General features: G+C 48.6%; 1 protein-coding gene across 1 annotated transcript in view; it reads right to left on the bottom strand.

Moving 5' to 3' along the window:
- Positions 1 to 4,358, bottom strand: part of XKR6 (XK related 6) — a 291,759-nt gene extending 287,401 nt beyond the window's left edge. The window contains exon 1 of the mRNA XM_045011091.1: positions 3,646 to 4,358. Within this exon, the coding sequence (XP_044867026.1) occupies positions 3,646 to 4,358 (713 nt within the window). The remainder of the gene's footprint in view (positions 1 to 3,645) is intronic.
- Positions 4,359 to 20,354: the final 15,996 nt, after the last annotated feature.

Here is a 20,354-nt window from a genome sequence, read left to right on the forward strand (position 1 = left end):
AAAAATATTAGCAAGAAGCAAACTGAATGAATCTGGAAATCCAAATTAATCCATCTCCCATCAACGCTTTCATTAACCTCTCTTGGCAAAGCCTAAATTCTGCATGTGATTGTGCAAGTACAAAAATACCAAATAAGGGACAAATCTCCAAAAAGGCCTCCCTCATTTGTACTGAAACTGCTAGATACTGCCTCCACAATTCCAAGACATAATGGAGATATTAATGCTCCAATGTCCGCCCAAAAAAACCCAACAGATTCATTCTAATAGAAGCTTGTATGCTTGCTGTAGGAATTTTAAGCTGTGAATCTTTTTATTTGCAAGTCTCATCAATGTTTAGGAAAGGAAGTCCCTATAGGATGACAAACCATATTTGATCCCCACATATTAAATATAAATTATGTGACATTCACCAAGAAAGAGCCCTGGGAAATTCAGAACAGCATCTCTATACAATTCAGTACTACTCCCCCTATCCTCCATGCTGCAGGGCAACAGATAGTTTCTGCACAACATTTATTTTTGATCTTACTACGTACTGTATTTGCACAATTCATATCCATTCTCATGAAGGAACCTAAGCCCAGCGCATCATATTCTGATCCTACATTGTTTAAGTTGTCCCGCTCCCTCCCTTAACATAAACTTCTTACCAGCATGAAACGATTTAGCTGCAGGCAAATACTGCTAAAATAGTGCTTTCCAGTATTAGTCCCATCACTGCATTCAAGATTAATTTTCATGACAGTCGCAACAGCCATGGCAGAAGCGTAAAAACACCCTCGAAATAGTCACAATGGTTAGTCCATTAATTCCTTCAATCGTAGCTCTCTCTGCTTTCTTAAGTCAGACACTGAGATCCAGCTTCAGTCCACTGCACTGTTTAGCAAGATCTGAATGTGATTCAGGTAATAGGCAGGATCACAGTGAGCTCTCTTATTTCAGTTAACGTGACTTGGTCTGGAGAGCCCCTTCCCAGTCCCTGTGTCAGCAGTCCCAGCCCTGCACATTCCCAGCACTGAAATCCTCCTCTGCAGTGAAAAGTCACTGCTAAATCTGGGCAACTTAAGCCTCTTTTCTTCATAGAAGCCACACACACATCATCTCTTCCATGCACAACCAGAGCCTCTAAGCAGCATAGTTTGTTTTTTTTCCCCACACTGTTCACTCAAATGTGTTGTGGATTTGGTTTCAATACATAATCGCTTATTTTGCTTGGCTGCATGATGAGAGACCCCCAATTTGCCAAAGGAGCATCTGCACCAAGCTGCTTTTGCCGATGTGATCTGCATTTGGGGATAACAGCTGGCGGAAGGAGGCAGAAAGGTTTGTGAACTGATTCTTCCTCCTAACACATCCCCACCCACGCATCCTAGACATGGCTGCAAAAATATCCACAACCATTGAGGGGGAATTTGTCTTAAATAAGTGCAAATGACATTGAAAAGACAACAGAACAGAAATGATGTTTGTTGCACTGCATGATTTCACCAGCTTATTTCCTAGGTAGCGATTCAAGAGGAACCTTCCCACACATTCCTCCCTGCCCCCCTCCTCAAAAAAAAAAATGTCTTTGCTGTGCTATCTCCATTTTACCTCAAGATTTTTACGCTAAGAAGAAACATCAAACCCCCGCAAACGTGCTGTCTCCATCTCAACTTCAGCCACTTTTTCAGAAATGTCATTTAGCAGCAAAATTAACCCCTTCAATTACTGTCATACATCATCATCCACAAAATACTTGCCTTCTATCTCACCAGCCCTTGCTGCCTCCTCCCCCTCATCCCAACAAAAATACAATCCTCTAAAATCCATTTGATGTCTTATCTACAGGATTTATCCTGGAGATTTCAGTGCAGGGATAAAATTAACCCCATCAGCAACAAGCCCTTTGATTCCACTGTGCCCCATCACATAAAATGTCTCATTAGTTTTTCCCACATATCTAGCCTCTTCTGGAAAATATGTGAAGAGGCCAAATTAACCATTTGTTTGCCCTATCGGACCCCTATTCCTCCAAATCTCCTTCCCAAATATTGTCTGTGATCTGGATGCTTGTTACTTCCGCATTCAACTTGGGGATTTCATGCCATCCTCTCTCATCCATGCCTCTCATCCTCCAGCCTCACTTCTGAAGTCTCCCCTTTCCACACACACAGAGTTGTCCTAGAGGACATGTAGCAAAATAGCTCGGTACAATTATCCTTAGATCACCTCCTTCCCCAAAATCCTATCTCTGTGGAGTTCATTTTTACAAGCTCATTCTAGGGAACCCCTTCATGCTCCCTCCCAAATTTTTGTTGGGGGTATGCTGACCTCCAAAGTCATCCCGGAGATTTCACCCCCAAAACAGTTCCCTCCACTCCAACCCTGGAAATTTTCCTTTCCCTATCCCCGCTTCCCCTGCTATCCAAATCCTTCCCTTGAATAGTCTTTCCTACCTTCCCACCTCCTCCCCCCCCACACACACACACCCATAGCTTCTCTCTAGGGAACAAACCCCATCTCTGACCTCTAGTCCCTTACACCAGAGATCTAAAAACACTCCCCAATTCCCCTACACCTGCTGAAGTGGTGTCTCTCTCCTATTACCAAAGATTTATCCAGGACATCTCACTACATTTTTCCCTCTTCCAAATAACGACCCGCTTCCCCCTCTTTGCTGAGTGTGACTAACCCTGGGGGATACATCTTCCCCTCTTTCCCTTACTTGCAGACCCATACTCTAGAGCTCACCTTGAATGCAGGTAAGGATGTGAACCCACTTCTCCCCCCAATCCCAGATCCAGGCCCAGAAATTGTCCCAGGGGCAGAAATGAGCTAATCCCTATTTACACCACATAATCCATTCAAACTATGTCCACATGTGGTGGGGACCGCTTTTCCCCATACCTTGAGCTAACCCTGGTGGGGATTGACCAGTTTCACCTCCCAACCCCAGCTATGTTTCATGGAACATTCCCCTCTGGCACAGGAGCAATACAACAGAGTTCTTTCTCCCTGTGTGGGAATGACCTCCACCCCACATCATCATCATCTCCTCTGCCTGGGAGTCACCCCTACCCCCATAATCCTCCCTTCCCCATCTCTCCCCAGGCCCATCACCTGCTGCTCCCCTTCTATGCATGTGTAGGAATGACACCCCCGCTCCTCAGGCCCTTCCCCCCCCCCATGTGTGTGGGGAGGTCATGACTCCCCCTTTCCCTTGGCCGTTCCCCCCAATGTGTGGGGGGATGTCGTGACTCCCCCTCTCCCCTGGCCCTTTCCCCCAATGTGTGGGGGGTCATGACGCCCCCTCCCCCTCGGCCCTTCCCCCCCAATGTGTGGGGGGTCATGACGCCCCCTCCCCCTCGGCCCTTCCCCCCCAATGTAAGTGGGGTCATGACGCCCCCTCCCCCTCGGCCCTTCCCCCCAATGTAAGTGGGGTCATGACGCCCCCTCCCCCTCGGCCCTTCCCCCCAATGTAAGTAGGGGTGAGCCCCTATCCTCAAGCCCTTCCCCCCCAATGTAGGTGTAGGGGTGACCCCTCCTCTCCCCAGGCCTTTCCCCCTCCCGTGTGCGTGGGGGGCTGACCCCCTTCCCCGCAGTCTGTGTGTGTGTTGGTGGGGGGCGACCCCCTCTCTCTCCCCTCCCCCCCCCCCTTACCTCCAGACCTGTCCCATCTGCAGCAGGTGGATGACGGCCTGCCAGATCCAGACGGAGAGCCGGCACAGGCGCTGGGCCCCCGGGGTGGCGGTGCCGGCGGCCCCCGGCCGGCGCCCGACGGCGCCCATCATGGGCGGCCCGCGGCTGCTGAGGCCCTGCACGGCGCCCAGCCCGCCGCCCGTGTAGTCCTGCACGAACCAGCGGAAGCTGAGGATCTGCACCAGCACGGAGGGCAGCAGCACGAAGGCCAGGGTCAGGCCGCACCACACGTAGTCCCGCCGCCCGTAGTGGTGCAGGGCCAGCCACAGGTCCGTGCCCACGTCGCCCAGCAGCACCAGCAGCGCCAGCACGATCCACAGGCAGTCCAGCCACGGCCGCTCGCCGCCGCCCCCGCCCCCGCCGGGCCCCCCCGGGGAGTGCGGCGGCCCCTCGGAGGAGGAGCCCGGGGCCAGCGGGTCCGTGCCCCCGCCGCCGCCGCCCCCGGCCCGGCCCCCGGCGCGCCCCAGCAGGCTCCGCAGGCAGGCGCTCCGGCAGCCCCAGTAGCACGACGAGGTGTTGCAGCAGTGGCAGATGTGCAGGGAGCTGCTGCCGCCCTGCTCGTCCGCCCCGTCGCCACCGCCCCCCGCCGCGGCCGCCGCCGCCTCGTCCAGGTTGTGCAGCTGGGCGAAGCCGACCCCCGCGCCCCCGCCGCCGCCGTCCGACTTGGCCGCCATCTTGCTGCTGCCACCGCCGCCGCCGCCGCTCGCCCCGCTTCTCCGGCCCCCTCGCCGGGCTCCCCCCCGCCGCTTCCGGGGGAGGCGCTTGCCGGGCCCCGCGCAGGATGGAGGGGGGACCCCTAGCGCCCGCCCGGCGAAGCGCGGCTCCCGCGCTGCCCAGGAGCGGCCGCGGCAGCCTCAGACCCTGCCTCCGCTGTCCCCTGCCCCAAGGATTCCCCGGGACCCCCCCCCGCCCAGCCCTCCTGCACCAGGGACCCCCGAGCTCCCCCGGGACCCCCCACCCCCACCCTCCTGCACCAGGGACCCCCGAGCTCCCCCGGGACCCCCACCCTCCTGCACCCCCAGCCCAGCCCTCCTGCACCAAGGACCCCCGAGAGCCCTCCTGCACCAAGAACCCCTGAGCCAGCCCTCCTGCCCCCCTACCCCCACCCTCCTGCACCAGGGACCCCCGAGCTCCCCCGGGATCCCCCATCCCCACCCTCCTGCACCAGGGACCCCCGAGCTCCCCCGGGAGCCCCCCAGCCCAGCCCTCCTGCACCAGGGACCCCCAAGCTCCCCCGGGACCCCCCAGCCCAGCCCTCCTGCACCAAGGACCCCTGAGCTCCCCCGGGACCCCCCAACCCAGCCCTCCTGCACCAAGGACCCCCGGGACCACCCCCCACCCTCCTGCACCAGGGACCCCCGAGCTCCCCCGGGACCCCCCCAGCCCAGCCCTCCTGCACCAAGGACCCCCGGAACCCTCCACCCCAACCCAGCGCTCCTGCACCAAGGACCCCCGAGCTCCCCTGGGAACCCCCACTTCATCCATCTTGCACCAAGGACCCCCGAGCTCCCCCGGGAGCCCTGCCACCCCAGCCCTCCTGCACCAAGGACCCCTGAGCTCAGAACCCCCTACCCCAGCCCTTTTGCACCAAGGACCTACTGCTCCCCCAGTCTCCAACTAACCCCTGCACTCAGGATCCACCCAGCTCCGTTACTCCTGGCACCAGGGACCCAGCCAGACTACCTCCTGATTCAGTAATGTTAGCCCTGGGACCTAGCAATCTCCCTCCCACATCTTCTGCTGCCCCAGCCCTGCTGCTCCCTCCCCAGCTCCACTAACTTCCCCTGCCCAACTTCAGCAGACCTGCCCCTCTCTGACCCAGTCATGGGACTTGCTCTCTGCTCTGCCCTTTCCCACACTGGGGGACCCTACACCCCCCACACCCAGGTCCCCCTGATCCCAGCCCCACACCTCTGATGCCCTGCTACTCTCCACCCCTAGCGATGCCCTGGGACCTTCTGCACAGGCTGCCCACACCCCATTACCAAACCAGGGTACTGCAGGCTACCAGGTCCCTGAGCCCAGTTCCCCTGCCTCCTAGACACCATCTCCCCTGGTGCCCGCTGCCTCCAAGTCCCTAGGGTCCCCCAGCACCTCAGGCACCCTTGTCTCCCCCCCCCCCGCCCCAAATACATACTCCCAGGTGGTTTCAGCCACTCTTTGGCCCCCAGCTACCTCCACCATCCCAGACCCCAATGGTGCCTTCACAAATCAGCCTCAGCTACCTCATGGCACCCCAAAGCCATGCACCTCAGCCCCCAGTGCTTCTCACATCACCTGGTTCTCCTAATCCCCTTGTTATTACCTAAGCATAAAGCCAGCCCTCTGCTCCCCCATTTAGTCCATCACTTGCTGTTTAGCTTGGGTGGGTAGGGGGAGTCTTTCCTCCACCTCTTGGGGGCTACCAGGTGGCCATCCCATTCATTGCCAAGGACACTGACCAGCCTACCCCTAATATTTTGGAGCAGGCATTCCAACCAGCTCATCCTCCAGCGATCCTGAGCAATCCTGGGCCAGTATCACCACCTCTCAAAAAGAAAAAACACCCCCCTCTTAGCAAACAAAAGAGCCGCCTCCCTGCTAAGACTTTATAGGCAGAGCCTGGGGAAGCTCCACCCCCAGAGTGGGCAGGGTTTTCCTGTCCTTAGCCTTGACCTTGGTCATGAAAGGCAGGATGCTTCAAAAGACCTGTTTACAATGAAAGATAGACCCCTAGTCTTTTCCTGGATTGGGGTTGGGTGCACCTCTCTTTACACCTATTTTGTGGAGAAATTTAGCCATTGGTTCCATCTCCTCTGTTTACTTGCACTTGCTTTTATTCCATGCTTGATCTTTCATCCCTATATTGGCTCTTTTGTATGCTCAGATGCATTTTTCTCTTCTTGGAAGTTTGCTGTCTCCTGTAAGCTTTCCTCCCTTCCCTCTCTTGCTTTTTCTGTACGGGCCTCTACGCTCCCCTTTGGGTATACTCTCCCCTTCCATTTTCTGCATCTGTTTCCATAGGCATGCCCTCCCTTTCTAGTTCTCCGTGTCTCTCTTGCTCTCTTTGTGGGCAGGTGCTTCTCTCTTTCCGAAGACCTGTGTTTGCATGTTCGGTTCTTTCTCTTCCTGAAATCACATTGGTGACAAATACCAGAGAAGATTTGCCAAAGGGATCAGGTAATGTGGTGGTAATGTGTCATTTTGCACACTGCAAAGCTAATCTCAAGGGGGGAAAACTAAGAAAAAGTACAAACAGTTACAAATGGTAGTTTGCTGTGTTGTTGTCGCTGTGCTGGTCCCATGATATTAATGAGTGAGGTAATATCATTTATTGGACCAACTTCTGTTGGTGAGAGAGAGAAACTTTCCAGCTACACGGAGCCAAGGAAGAGCTCTCTGCAAGCTCAAAAGCTTTTCTCTTTCACACGCAGAAAGTGGTCCACTAAAAGATAATACTTCAGCCATGGTGGCTCACAAATGCTAATGGAGGAGAGGAGAGAAAATCACTTGAACTTGAGAATAGTGAGAGAACTGTAGTAAATATTAAACGAAGTGTGGTAGGAAAGGGATCTGTGAAACAAGTCTGCGGCCCTTTTCAAATGATTCATGGGAAGTTCAAAAGTTCCATGAAGTTCTAAAACATACTGCTGCTCTTGAAATAGTCAGATGAGCTGGCACTAGAGAACCTGAGGATAGGAAGTGAAAAGAAAAGCCTTATATATTGGCTAGGCAGTCACTCGCTCTGTGTATGGGGTCACGTCGGAGGTCATTAGTACTACATGAGAACCTAATGAAAATTTCTTTAGGTGGAGAGCAATAGTATTAAACATTCTTGGAACAAAGAGAACATGATAGAATACTGCAGGACCCCATGCTACAGACTTCAAAGGCCACAAGATTTTTCTTGTTTTCTGCTGACTTAAGCTTTGTTATGAGACCAGGCAGAACTATGAATATGGAAATGAATGACACTGAGACCCTAATCCTCTGTCTTGGCTGACAAAAATTAACTTACACTCAGAGGAGAAATGCTTATATTTGGGGATCATTCCTCCGTCTTGCAATTGAAAAGCAAACCAGAGAATCAGCAGGCCAGTTCTGAGGACTAAGGATCCTGACACCCGTTATTGCTGAGAAGCATCTTTATTGTGGATTAAACTGTTTCACAGTCTTAAAGGTGAGTGGAAACACTTCTACTTTATACCAGATTGCAGTTGGTTACATTTCGTTTTAAAAAGGATGCACAGAAAGTACTCTGTTGTGTTCATTATTTATATAGCACTATAGGTGCCTGCTGCATGTCATTGACACATAAGGAGGCCAAGACCCTTAACAATCTTACTGACACAAAAGCAATTCAAACAATTAAGATCCAGCATGGGAAGCAGAGCAAGCAACAATGAAGGGGAGGGGGGCAACAATGGAAGGCTAACTGAGAGAAGTGGTTTTTAAGGAGAGATTTGCAGGAGGAGTAGGAAGTTCCTTTGCATGAGAGAGAAAAGATCTTCCAAGTCAACAAGGACATTCTTGTCAGCTGACAGCATCCAGAGACGTTTTTTCCTAATAAGTGATCCTATCTATTGATGCATAAAGAGAAACTTGATTTAAAAATTGTCTTTCTTTCTGAAACTGTTTTACTTATTATTGCTACCTAAAATAACCCAAAAGAGATTAGAGAAAATAAATAATCTCTCTATTTTTGTCCCATTATTTACTTAGTGCATTTTGACAGCTCTCTGTTTCACTGGTTTCCCGGTGTATAGTCCGTTTTCCCCCCATCTCCAAAGGGTGTTTCAAAAGCAACAAAGAATTTGCACAGAAAAATGATCAAAGACAAAAACACCATATCACCAATGGGTGAACACTTTTCACAAAACCAACACTCCAATTCTGACATTGTCCTCAAAGGAAATTTGCATGACACCTTCAAGACGAGCCTGGGAGCTTAAATTCACAACTTTGCTAGACACTAAAAATCATGCTCTTAATAACAATACTGGATTTATATCTTATTACAATAGTCTGTAACCCACAGGACCCCCCCCTTTTTTTTTTTGTTCTATGACTGCAGAATTGTTAACAGGCTACTTCACTTTGCATAGCCTCTTACAGCCTGTGTTAACTAGTTATGCTAAACAATCTATGCCACCTTGTATTTTAGCTGTCACCCTCTCAGTACCTTTTCCACACCTGAAGAAGAGCTCTGTGTAGCTTCAAAAAGAACAGGAGTACTTGTGGTGCCACGATTACTCCTGTTCTTTTTGCAGATACAGACTAACCCGGCTGCTACTCTGAAATCTGTGTAGCTCGAAAGCTTGTCTCTCTCACCAGCAGAACTTGGTCCAATAAAAGGTATTACCTCACTCACCTTGTCTCTCTAATATCCTGGGATCAACACAGCTACAACAACACTGCAAACAAGGGAGAGAAAAACATTTAATAAAAGAGGAAGATGTGATTACCAAACCACAGACGCTGGAAGGGGAACCTGGGGCAGATGTCGTGCTCACTGTGGGACTGAAGAGGAGAGAGAATGCAGGAGAAGCCTGGGAGGAATTTTAGTTGACTCAGGCAGAATCCCCCAGAGATTCCAAGGCAGGGCACGTTGACGCAACAGCACGGTCAACCTTTGATAAAGGATGCAGCATGCTCTCTTCTCCCCCGTCCTGTGCCACGGGGGGGAGGGAAGGGGCACACAGTCCCATGTGGCTAGCTATGTGGGCCACACTAGCCAGGAACTGTGGCTGCACTCTACAACCTCATTGTGGATGGTCGCTGCAGCCGGGCGCTAGGGAGACTCTTTGCCCCTTCACCCTTGGGGACCTGCACAGGGCTAGCCACAATTCGGCCCTGATGATGTTACTGGTGTTTGTTTAAAGCTAAAAAGCAAGGTGATGGGGAAATCACTTGTAATCTGTCTCTGTAGATATATATATTTGCCATCTATGGGCCAGCACCTGCGCTGGTGTACACCATTTACACCAGCTGGGGAGCTGGCCCAGAGTCCAGCTAATGTTATGGATAATTATAATTAAAAGGTTTATTTTAAACATTGTAGCAAGGGTCAGAAAAATGACATCTTTGTGCATCATATAATTTTCCCCTCAATTATTTACAGGGTTGCTCAGTTTACAGGTTGACAGGAGAGACTGAGGGAGCCCCACGCAGTTTACAAGTGAAACAAGATGGCACTGCAAGCTCAGTTCAGTACAACGTCTGAAAATCAAACTCTTATTTCTGCCTCGTGCATCCGCACCAACAATAAAGCATCTTCAGCTGGAACTTAGCAGGGGGCTCTGTTGTTCAGGCATGAGGCAGTGGAGAATCCAGCTCACTCTTCCATGGTGAGAGAGAGAATCTCTGCTGTATTGAAAGTTGGAGGTGTTGGTAAACCAAACAGATACAGTATGAGTTTGACTTAGAAGACACCCAGTGGTCAATTAACCTGTCGATTAACCTACATAGCTTCTATCTGCCTGACTGAGTGCCACATGCCCACATCAAGAAGAATAGATACCTCATAGGGAGAGTATCTGTGTATTAACAAGGTGCTGTTTATACTGTTATTTGCCTCACCATAATAACACTGCTTCAACAACACTTGGTGGTGTTAGGCAAGACACAGCAGCGGCAAACCACTATGTATTAAAAATCCAGCTCAGACATACTAAGAACCGAATCCAAAGGAATCAGAAGAATATTTGGTTAAGGCTTCAAAAAGCATGGTGCTTCCGGATGCCTTTCATTTTAATGTTATAGGCTTGTCCTTGACTCTTAATGTAAAAAATGCATTTGATTATTAAGCATATCACTGAGGATTAATGAGTCTGTATTAGCCTCTACTGGTGCCTTAAAATAATTGATCAGCGTGCAGGCTAGCAGTCAGCACAGGGGACTGGTTCTCAATTCACTTCATCCCTGATAAATTATTTACGAGGTGGGGTGAAACTTGCTGGTTTCGAGGGAGTTTCGCTTTCCTAGGAAGAAGGATTATTTTGGGATTATAGGACAGGCCAAAGAGTCAGGTAAAATGGGTTCTAGCCTTGGCCCTGTCACTGGGAGTGGGATCCATGAAGGTACTTAGGTGTCTAAACCACAGACTTAGCCACCTAACTCTTGGATTTAGTTGCCTAAGTCCCAGTTTTGCCTCCACTGTGAGCCACAAAACTGCCACTGAAGTCGGTAGGTGCCTAAACTCACTCAGTACTTACCTTGTGTAGAGTAGAAGTTCCCTTGGCACAAGGTTTCTCCCTCTGGGCATGCACCTTGCTGCCTTGCTCTAGGTATCCAGGAATCTGTCTCCTGCCTAACCCCCAGAGCAATTCACGAATCACAAGAAGAAAAGTACTCAGCTGCCATCCGGGTCCCAGTCTGGTAGGCCCCCTTCAAAATCTGGCCAGAGGAGGAGGTGCTCACCTTATAGCGTTTAGCCTATTGGTTAGAGCACCCATCTAGAATGTGGGAGACCCCAATTCAATTCCCACCTCATTGCGAGAGAGGGAGAAAGCATTTGGATAGGGTTCTCCCATCTCTCAGGAGAGTTCTCTAATCACTGAGTTCCAGGATATTCTGATATGAGGCTCCCTCAGTCTCTCCTGTTGAAATCTGTTCCACTTTGGATAAAGACAGCAAGAGACGTTGGAGCAGGGGGACTGGTCCCGGGGTCTCCCAGCTCACCCATGGGGGCCCTACCCCAGTATTTATCCACAACGGAACAATCGTTGGGCCCTTCAGCCTGGACTTTGGCACCTATCTCTGACAGAGGGGCAGAGCTTAGCACACACCCCCTCCGGTCAGCGTCTCCCATTGGCTAACCTAGGGGGCTTCCCGCCTAGTGACTTTTGTGGAGCGCGTTCTAAGGGGCCTAGCTGTCCCCGTTCATTGTACAGGGCACCCGTACAACTCCTGGTGAATTTAAGAGTTCCTGTAAATTTGGGAAACGTGACTGTGAGTGTTACCAAACTTCGCAGACTGCTTTTTTTGCCTCTGTCTTCACAGACAAGGTCAGCTCCCAGACAGCTGCACTGTGCAGCACGGTATGGGGAGGAGGTGACCAGCTCTCTGTGGAGAAAGAAGTAGTTCGGGGCTATTTAGGAAAGCTGGACGAGCACAAGTCCATGGGGCCGGATGCGCTGCATCCGAGGGTGCTAAAGGAGTTGGCCGATGAGATTGCAGAGCCATTGGCCATTATCTTTGAAAAATCATGGCGATCGGGGGAGGTCCCGGATGACTGGAAAAAAGCTAATGTAGTGCCCATCTTTAAAAAAGGGAAGAAGGAAGATCCAGGGAACTACAGGCCAGTCAGTCTCACCTCAGTCCCTGGAAAAATCATGGAACAGGTCCTCAAGGAATCAATCCTGAACCACTTAAAGGAGGGGAAAGTGATCAGGAACAGTCAGCATGGATTCACCAAGGGCAAGTCATGCCTGACTAACCTAATTGCCTTCTATGACGAGATAACCGGCTCTGTGGATGAGGGGAAAGCAGTGGATGTACTATTTCTGGATTTTAGCAAAGCTTTTGATACAGTCTCCCACAGTATTCTTGCCAGCAAGTTAAAGAAGTCTGGGCTGGATGAATGGACGGTAAGGTGGATAGAAAACTGGCTAGATGGTCGGGCTCAACGGGTAGTGATCAATGGTTCCGTGTCTAGATGGCAGCTGGTATCAAGTGGAGTGCCCCAAGGGTCGGTGCTGGGGCCGGTTTTGTTCAATATCTTCATTAACGATCTGGAGGATGGTGTGGACTGCACCCTTAGCAAGTTTGCAGATGACACTAAACTGGGAGGAGTGGTTGATACGCTGGAGGGTAGGGATAGGATACAGAGGGACCTAGACAAATTAGAGGATTGGGCCAAAAGAAATATGATGAGGTTCAACAAGGACAAGTGCAGAGTCCTGCACTTAGGACGGAAGAATCCCATGCACTGCTACAGACTAGGGACCGAATGGCTGGGTAGCAGTTCTGCAGAAAAGGACCTAGGGGTTACGGTGGACGAAAAGCTGAATATGAGTCAACAGTGTGCCCTTGTTGCCAAGAAGGCTAATGGCATTTTGGGTTGTATAAGTAGGGGCATTTCCAGCAGATCAAGGGATGTGATCATCCCCCTCTACTCAGCACTGGTGAGGCCTCATTTGGAGTACTGTGTCCAGTTTTGGGCCCCACACTACAAGAAGGATGTGGATAAATTGGAGAGAGTCCAGCGGAGGGCAACAAAAATGATTAGGGGGCTGGAGCACAGGACTTATGAGGAGAGGCTGAGGGAACTGGGATTGTTTAGTCTGCAGAAGAGAAGAATGAGGGGGGATTTGATAGCTGCTTTCAACTACCTGAAAGGGGGTTCCAAAGTGGATGGATCTAGACTGTTCTCAGTGGTAGAAGATGACAGAACAAGGAGTAATGGTCTCAAGTTGCAGAGGGGGAGGTTTAGGTTGGATATTAGGAAAAACTTTTTCACTAGTAGGGTGGTGAAGAACTGGAATGGGTTACCTAGGGAGGTAGTGGAATCTCCTTCCTTAGAGGTTTTTAAGGTCAGGCTTGACAAAGCCCTGGCTGGGATGATTTAGTTGGGTTTGGTCCTGCTTTGAGCAGGGGGTTGGACTAGATGACCTCCTGAGGTCCCTTCCAACCCTGAGATTCTATGATTCTATGATTGCTCTGATTATCTGGATCTTCACGGTGCTGACACAGTTTATTTAGCTATTTTCATTCTTCTCTTAATCTCCTGAGAGCGGCAACAGTTTTCATTCATTATAGTGCCTCAAAAGGAACCGGTATCTCTGCTTCAGAAACATGCTTTCATGCAATACCTTCCTTGTACAATCAGTTAATTTTAGCGACATCAGGTACGCAATCATAGGGCCAGACTGGACTGTCCAGTGCGGGAGAGGAAAGCTGCAAGGAGCCTTCCTTCCTCACCACCTAGCCAAAATTGCAGTCGTCCCGTCCCATTCCCCCACCCCTGTCCACCAGCCCATCCCTCACTAACTGGAGCTTAAGCACAGCTCCTTGATTGTGCCTCCTGGGGCACAAGTTTCCCTGAAGCAAGTGTGATCTCACCCCCCTCTACATTAGCCAGTAGAGTTGGCCAGCCGTGGAGGGGAATGTATGCTGCACCCCTTGGGAAGTGTAGCAGTGAGTGTGTCCTTCAGTGCATCTGGGAGCTCCAGCCTGGGTGTGGCATTGGGACACCCCTCTCTCCCATGAAGGGCTTTTAGGGCGCACAAGCAATTGCACAGCACCACCCCCTTCCCATGCAGGACCTGTCTGAGAAGAAGCAGCAAACCCACTGGAGAACACCTCCAAGCTCTTCCACAAGATACTGCAAGGGACTTAACAATAATCTGGTCAACAGTTCCTAAAGTGGCTGTCAGATCTAAGGGGACTGCCACGGCCATCTTCTCCCTTTCCGTTGCTAGAAGGAGACAAGCCGGCACTGAGCAACCGTTGCAGTTGTATGCCCCAGTCTGAACCTGGAATGACGGGGATCAGAGAAACGGTAGGTAGCCAAGCATAGATGGAGTTGCTGTGCAGTCCCCTTCTCAATTACTTGCCATAAACATCGGCGGTTAGAGGCAGGTGGGTAAATAATGAGATTGTTAACTTCCAAGGTAGTTTCTTGAGCAAGGGCCTAATGACCACAAACAGCTCCTGAAGGGCAGTACGAACAATAGACTTAATCTCTCCCCACTGGCTTCAATTGGCCAGGAAGTGCATGACTGGTTCTCACAGGTGGTTGGCTGCCACCCTCAGAGCACAGCTAACTTCTCAGTAAGTGAAACTGAATGAAGACCAATCAGTATCACAGATGAGCGTCTTCCCTTCCACGTTGACACTGCGCGCATGGAAGCGGTCGACTTGGCTGCTGTGTCAATAGCTGTTGTGAATGCCGTATGCTGATATCATTCCTCAAGATGATTGATCCAACTTGGAACTGCCCACAGTTATCTTTGAGTGGAATTTGGACCATGGAACAGGATTTTATACCATAATCAAAATGATATCCCTCTGGACAGTGAACTCTACTCATCCCCATATCCATGTTAATAACTGAAAATGTGGTGAAACCCAACCAGCCCCATGCAAGTGACAGAATCAAGCGTTGTCCCATAATTAATACTGCAGCTGCAGAGCTGTTAATTAAATTCATGACCTTTTCTAGTAAATCAAATAAGGACAGGATGTTGCATGAAGCCTAACCTGCTTGGATCTCTCTTGGAAAACAAGAAAATAGTTGCTAGCTGTAGCAGTTATAGTAACTACAGTGTCTCCAAAGTCTGCTTGTTCTTCTTTGTCCCTGTTGGTGAAACATTGGCCCATGCACTAGTCTTCTCTCACCAGGCCTGTTGAGAGAAATTTGGGGCTCGGTTACACCATAATCACTGGGGCCCCACCCCCTCCCATTTCGCTTTATTTACACTGACATTACAAATGGGGTTTTTTTGGGGGGGAAAGGCTGTGCTTGAGACCCCGGTATAATTTTCTTCCTTCTTGCCAGCCCTGTCTCACACCTAGGTTACTAACTCTCTTCTCTGTCCTCCCTTTTTCACATTCCTTGAAAACATTGTAGTGGGAATCCCCTTCCCCTCCTGCCACTCTGACCGTGTCATGCCCCCCCCACACCCATCCCCAGGTCCTTTCACTGGCTTCCTCTATTGTCCCAAATCCAGGCCAGGATCCTCATTCTCACCTCTCTGGCTCAGCTCTTCTCTTATACACCTCGGAAGCTTCTCCTGCTCACTATGGTCCACCCATCACTCTCCATTTAGAAAACATTTTCCATGTACAAAACACTGATTTCTCCCTCCCTGTGTTCTGAGTAGAGTTAAAATGTTTGGGCCTGATGCTGCACCCGTTAAAGTCATTGCGGGGGTTTGTCCTTGCCTTCACTGGGAGCAGTATTAAGCCCATAGTCCTTATTCTAGTAAAAATTCCCATGGATATTAAGAACCTCTGGATTAGGGAGTAGGAAAGGTTCTTTTTTAATCCCCTACCCTACGCCACCATGAATACACACACACATCTCTCTGTTCTTTTATGTCCTTCATTAATTTTACCTTGGGCAAGTCACTTAATTTCTGTGTCTCCATTTCCTCATCTGTAAATAGAGAAGAATGATACTTACCCACCTTTGTAAAGCACTTCGACAACTATGGTTGAAAAATGCTGCATAAGGTCTTGTCTACACTGCTGCAGTCAATTTCCCTGTGTAGACAAGCCCTAAGAGTTAAGTATTATATATTATTATGCTTCAGTTCAATCATGCTCTGTTTGTCATCATCTCATTTTTTTCTGTTCATCTGCAGTGTCTGTCCGTCTGATCAAAGTTTTTAATACCATGCCCATCCCTACAATATCTGACCACTCTGTTCTAGTTTCCGCCATCTCCTGCCGGGTACAGTATTTCTGAAACCATTAATTAAAAAACCGAAATTTCTCCTCAAGTTGTCAGAGTAACGGGTTCAGCCTGCTACCGCAAAAGCAAATGTGTGGCTTGTCCATAATTAATCTAAATTATTCAGGAAAATTATGCTGATTCTGTGTGGATTTGCTTTTGTAATTTCACCACTGGAAGTAAAGAATTGTACCCGTTTCAATTGTATCCCACACTCATTTCAATCATTGTAAGGTGTGGTATTTGCTAACAAAGATTCAGTGAGGAAAAAGTCTGAAAGGTGACAACTGCTTCCATAATTCATTAATACCATTGACAACAGCACCCTCTCCTCCACTACGTGAAAATAAACATTCAATCACCTACGGCACAGACTGCGTATAGAAAATTGATACAAAAGGCAGAAATCTGCTCTCGTTTACACTGTCATAAAACTGGGGTCTCTTCCACTGGTTTCAGTGGAGATACTCTAGGCCCGGGGATCAACGTTTATGTAAATGGAAACAAAATCCAGCCCCAAATTTTTAACATGGGAATGCAAATCCTTCATCATTTGCTTATATCTGGGGCTATGAAGATTAACTTTGTCCTTGGTAGATAACTGAAACAATTTACATTTCAAAAAAATCCTCAGCTGTAAATTCCTCCCTTTGATATTTCTCTGATTCAGAGTTTGCACTACTCCTCAAGCAACATTAAATTAGTGCCTCCTGCAAAAATGAGCCTACTGAACCTGCAATAAACCCTGTGTAGCAGGGGCAGGTACACATGCTTGCCAAGTGGGCTGGGCCAAGGAGTTAACTTTAAATAAATATGCTTTCTCATAAACGCAACCAAAGAAGTCATCATTGGAACTTGACAAATTTGGCCCCAGATCCTACAAAGAATTACTCATATGAGTAACTTCATGCACCTGAGCACTTATAAAGCCAACAGACTCTGGTCACCAGCAGGCAGGATTGAACTGGGGACTTCTGGAGCGTAGTGCATGAGCCTCTATCACATGAGCTAAAAGCCAACTGCCTGTTAGCTAAGGCTGTAGAGCAGACTCATTTTATCTCTCTCTCTAAGTGGTCTCGGTGTCACTACATGGGACACAAAACCACACCCAGAAGGTGTGTGGGTTACACAGTCCTATTACTTTGCTGGATCAGGGTCATATTAATTGCCACATGCTGGAAATATGCAAACTTTGTTCCTGACAAATAGCTGTGTGTGTTAACAGAGCATAGTGGTCAATTTGCGTAGTTTGAAATGGGTCTTTTAAAGAGTATGGGCATATTCCTGCCCAGCAGAAAAAAATGGGAGTTACTTGACATTTGATGTATGTTACATTCCAAAGGCAAAAACCAAATTGCTCTTCAAAAGTATTTCTGTAATGCAGAAGCCCTGTCTAGCGAAGGAGATTTAACAGCATCCAAAGAGGGGGTGACTCTGTCAGAGACAGGCAAACCTCCACAAACTCCAGTTTGGTTTGGAAGCAAAATGATAACAAGGAGCTCCCAGAAGCCCCTGCAGCATACAGTAGCACTAGTGTAATATGCAGGGAGCAGTGGCCTTTAAATAGCTACCGCTAGCAGTCTCAACGTCCCACCACGATCTGTGGCTGAGGCTGGTGTGCAAATCACGAGATTCTGACACGATAAGCCAGTGCAAGGAGAAGCTGGCCACAAGCTGGTATTTTATCTCTATTCGAAACAGAAATGTATCAATGTCTGAGAAATGGGAAAGGCCTGAATTGGTAGAGAAAATAGCTTTCTAGTCCATGTATAAGGCTAGATGGTGGAGCCATTCCTTATGCTAATGAATGCCTAGGCCCAGAGCCTCAAAAGGTACTTATGCACTTAACTCCTATTGATTTCAATGGAAGTTAGGCGCCTACATACCTTACATAGGGTGACCAGATGTCCCAATTTTATAGGGACAGTCCCGATTTTGGGGTCTTTTTCTTATATAGGCTCCTATTATCCCCCACCCCATCCTGATTTTTCACATTTGCAGTCTGGTCACCCGCACCTTACATGAGTAGTCCCATTCCAGTCAATTGGCCTGCTCATGTGAGTAAGTGGTTACTGTCATGAGGCCTGTGCAATCTAAGGCTCCTGCAGGACACAAAACCTGATATAAGCCTAAGATTCTGGGATCTATTAAGTATAATGCAAATTATTGATCTAATTTAAATTCTTTAATCACATGCATGACTTTGGTCTCACTAGTGGTCCCACTGAAGCCAGTGAGACTACACAGGTGAGCTGGGGGGGCAACCAGAATTTTGCTAAGGAGGGGGCCCAGGTTAGCTGTCCAGCCGCCCCAAGTGTGAGTGACGTTGAGAACTGGTGCATGGGATTGGAAGGGGCTCTGCTGTTATGCCACCCAGCCCTGCTCAAGGGCCAACCCTCCCCTCCTCCCCCTGCTTTGCCCCCCTGCAGGTGAGTGACAGGTCCCCACCTGCAGTAAGTGTTTTGCAGGATCAGGGTTCTTTGGGTGAAGGAGCACTTTTGAATACCCAGCTCCTCAAAGGCGCTTAGATGTTCTGAGCCCCAGTAATTATAATATAATTGATTATTGTTCTTTTTTTTTCTCCTGGAGCTTCTGATCCTTGTGTCATGAAACATACAGACTGCGAATCACGTGATATAATATGCACAGTAAAATCACATAGGGACGAATTCTGCCACTCTTCCTTACACGAGAGTACTTTACACCACAAACAGTTCCACTGAAGCGGAGTTGGGGTGAAATCCTGGCCCCATTGAAGACATTGGCAAAACCCCCATTGACTTGGGGGTGGGGTGGGGGCGAGGTTTCACCCTAGGGGTATACCCAGTAAAAGCAAGGGAAGGAGAATCATGCTGTGGCTAATGAGACATTTTCAGGTAGGATTCAGGGTCAATAAACTCACATGTATTTCTCCATCTGCTCCTTTTTTCAGTACTAGGATAAACCGTGGGCCATGCTGTGCCATCATTTTCTAAGCAGAACTCAATGATAAAACGTCTTCAGACGTTTATGTCCCCGTGAAGCCGGAGTTCAAGTTCTTAGCAAAAAAGAGGAGTGGTTAGCAGCTTTAAAGACACCCTTTCCCCCATTTTTCCATGTCTAGCTCCAAGCTCCGCTGATGCTCACTTGGTTCCCGTTCCCCATTTTGTTTTGGGCCATTCCTCCACCCTTGTGAGAGATGTGTGCTAAGACGGCGCCGTTCTAATTAGTCACAATTACAGCCTTTTCCAGCATCTTCTGTTGCCATAGTGATTAAAGGGGAAAAAAAAGCTAATGTTTGTAAAGACATATGTGTTTAGTGTTGTTGGCAGATTTGTAAACTTATTAGTGCCTCCGCACACCATATAATTAAGATCTACTGGTAATTAGTCAATAGTTAAAAATAGGGGCTGGCTGGTATTGTGCTGCTGAAAATGCTAAACTAATAATTTGTGTTCTACACTCAAGATGCAGTTAGTGTTTTAAGAATTGTATGTTACTTTTTACTTTAAAAAGGTTGGTTCCAAAAACATATTTTAACTAAAGGTTTATATTTATATATATAGAAAGCATGTGGAACAGTGATGTCCAAATAGACCGATTGCATGTTTTTCTTGGATAAAAATGTTAAGCTATAAAACTGCAGACTTGACACACTCACAGACGGGAATGTGAGCTTTTCTCATTTGTAGACATGCATTGAAGTAAACCTGCTCATCAAAGAAAATTGTTCAAAAATCCGCAGGAATGGCAGATGTGCAGCACAATGGGGCAGATGTCTGACGTTTGGAGAGTCGTGCATGTATTTTCTAAGTATACAGGGATTACCACGGTCTATAGATATAATCCTTTACTAACCTGAAATGTCAAAGACAATGCAAAAGCTTTAATGCGCTTATAGCAATCATTTTGCCAAACTGCCCCATAAGAACAATTTTTTTACGTTTTCAATCAACTGCCTGTAATCTATGAAATAAGCCCCAAAATAGAAGGTGTGATTTTCAGGTAACTGAAATTGCTGTTTTATAATGTGTTCTGTAGCTGACTGGGGGCTGTTGGGGATATCTTGAAGGGATGTTTCACGTGGTGGTCATGCACAATCTGCAATGATTTAGTACACAGACAGGCATTTGTCTTAAGTAATCCAAGCCCTTGATCAGCGCATGGGGCTTATTTTGATTCCTTGATGGATCTGATGAACGCATGGTCTTCTCAATGGGTGTTTGTCTATAAAGCTTCCAGATCATTCCTAAATCTTTCTGTATTCTGTAACGGGGTGGGCCCCACCACCTGGTGCCTCCTGCTGGTGACTCCG

Source organism: Mauremys mutica, chromosome 3 (assembly GCF_020497125.1).
Source record: "Mauremys mutica isolate MM-2020 ecotype Southern chromosome 3, ASM2049712v1, whole genome shotgun sequence".
Classification (NCBI taxonomy): Eukaryota; Metazoa; Chordata; order Testudines; family Geoemydidae; genus Mauremys; species Mauremys mutica.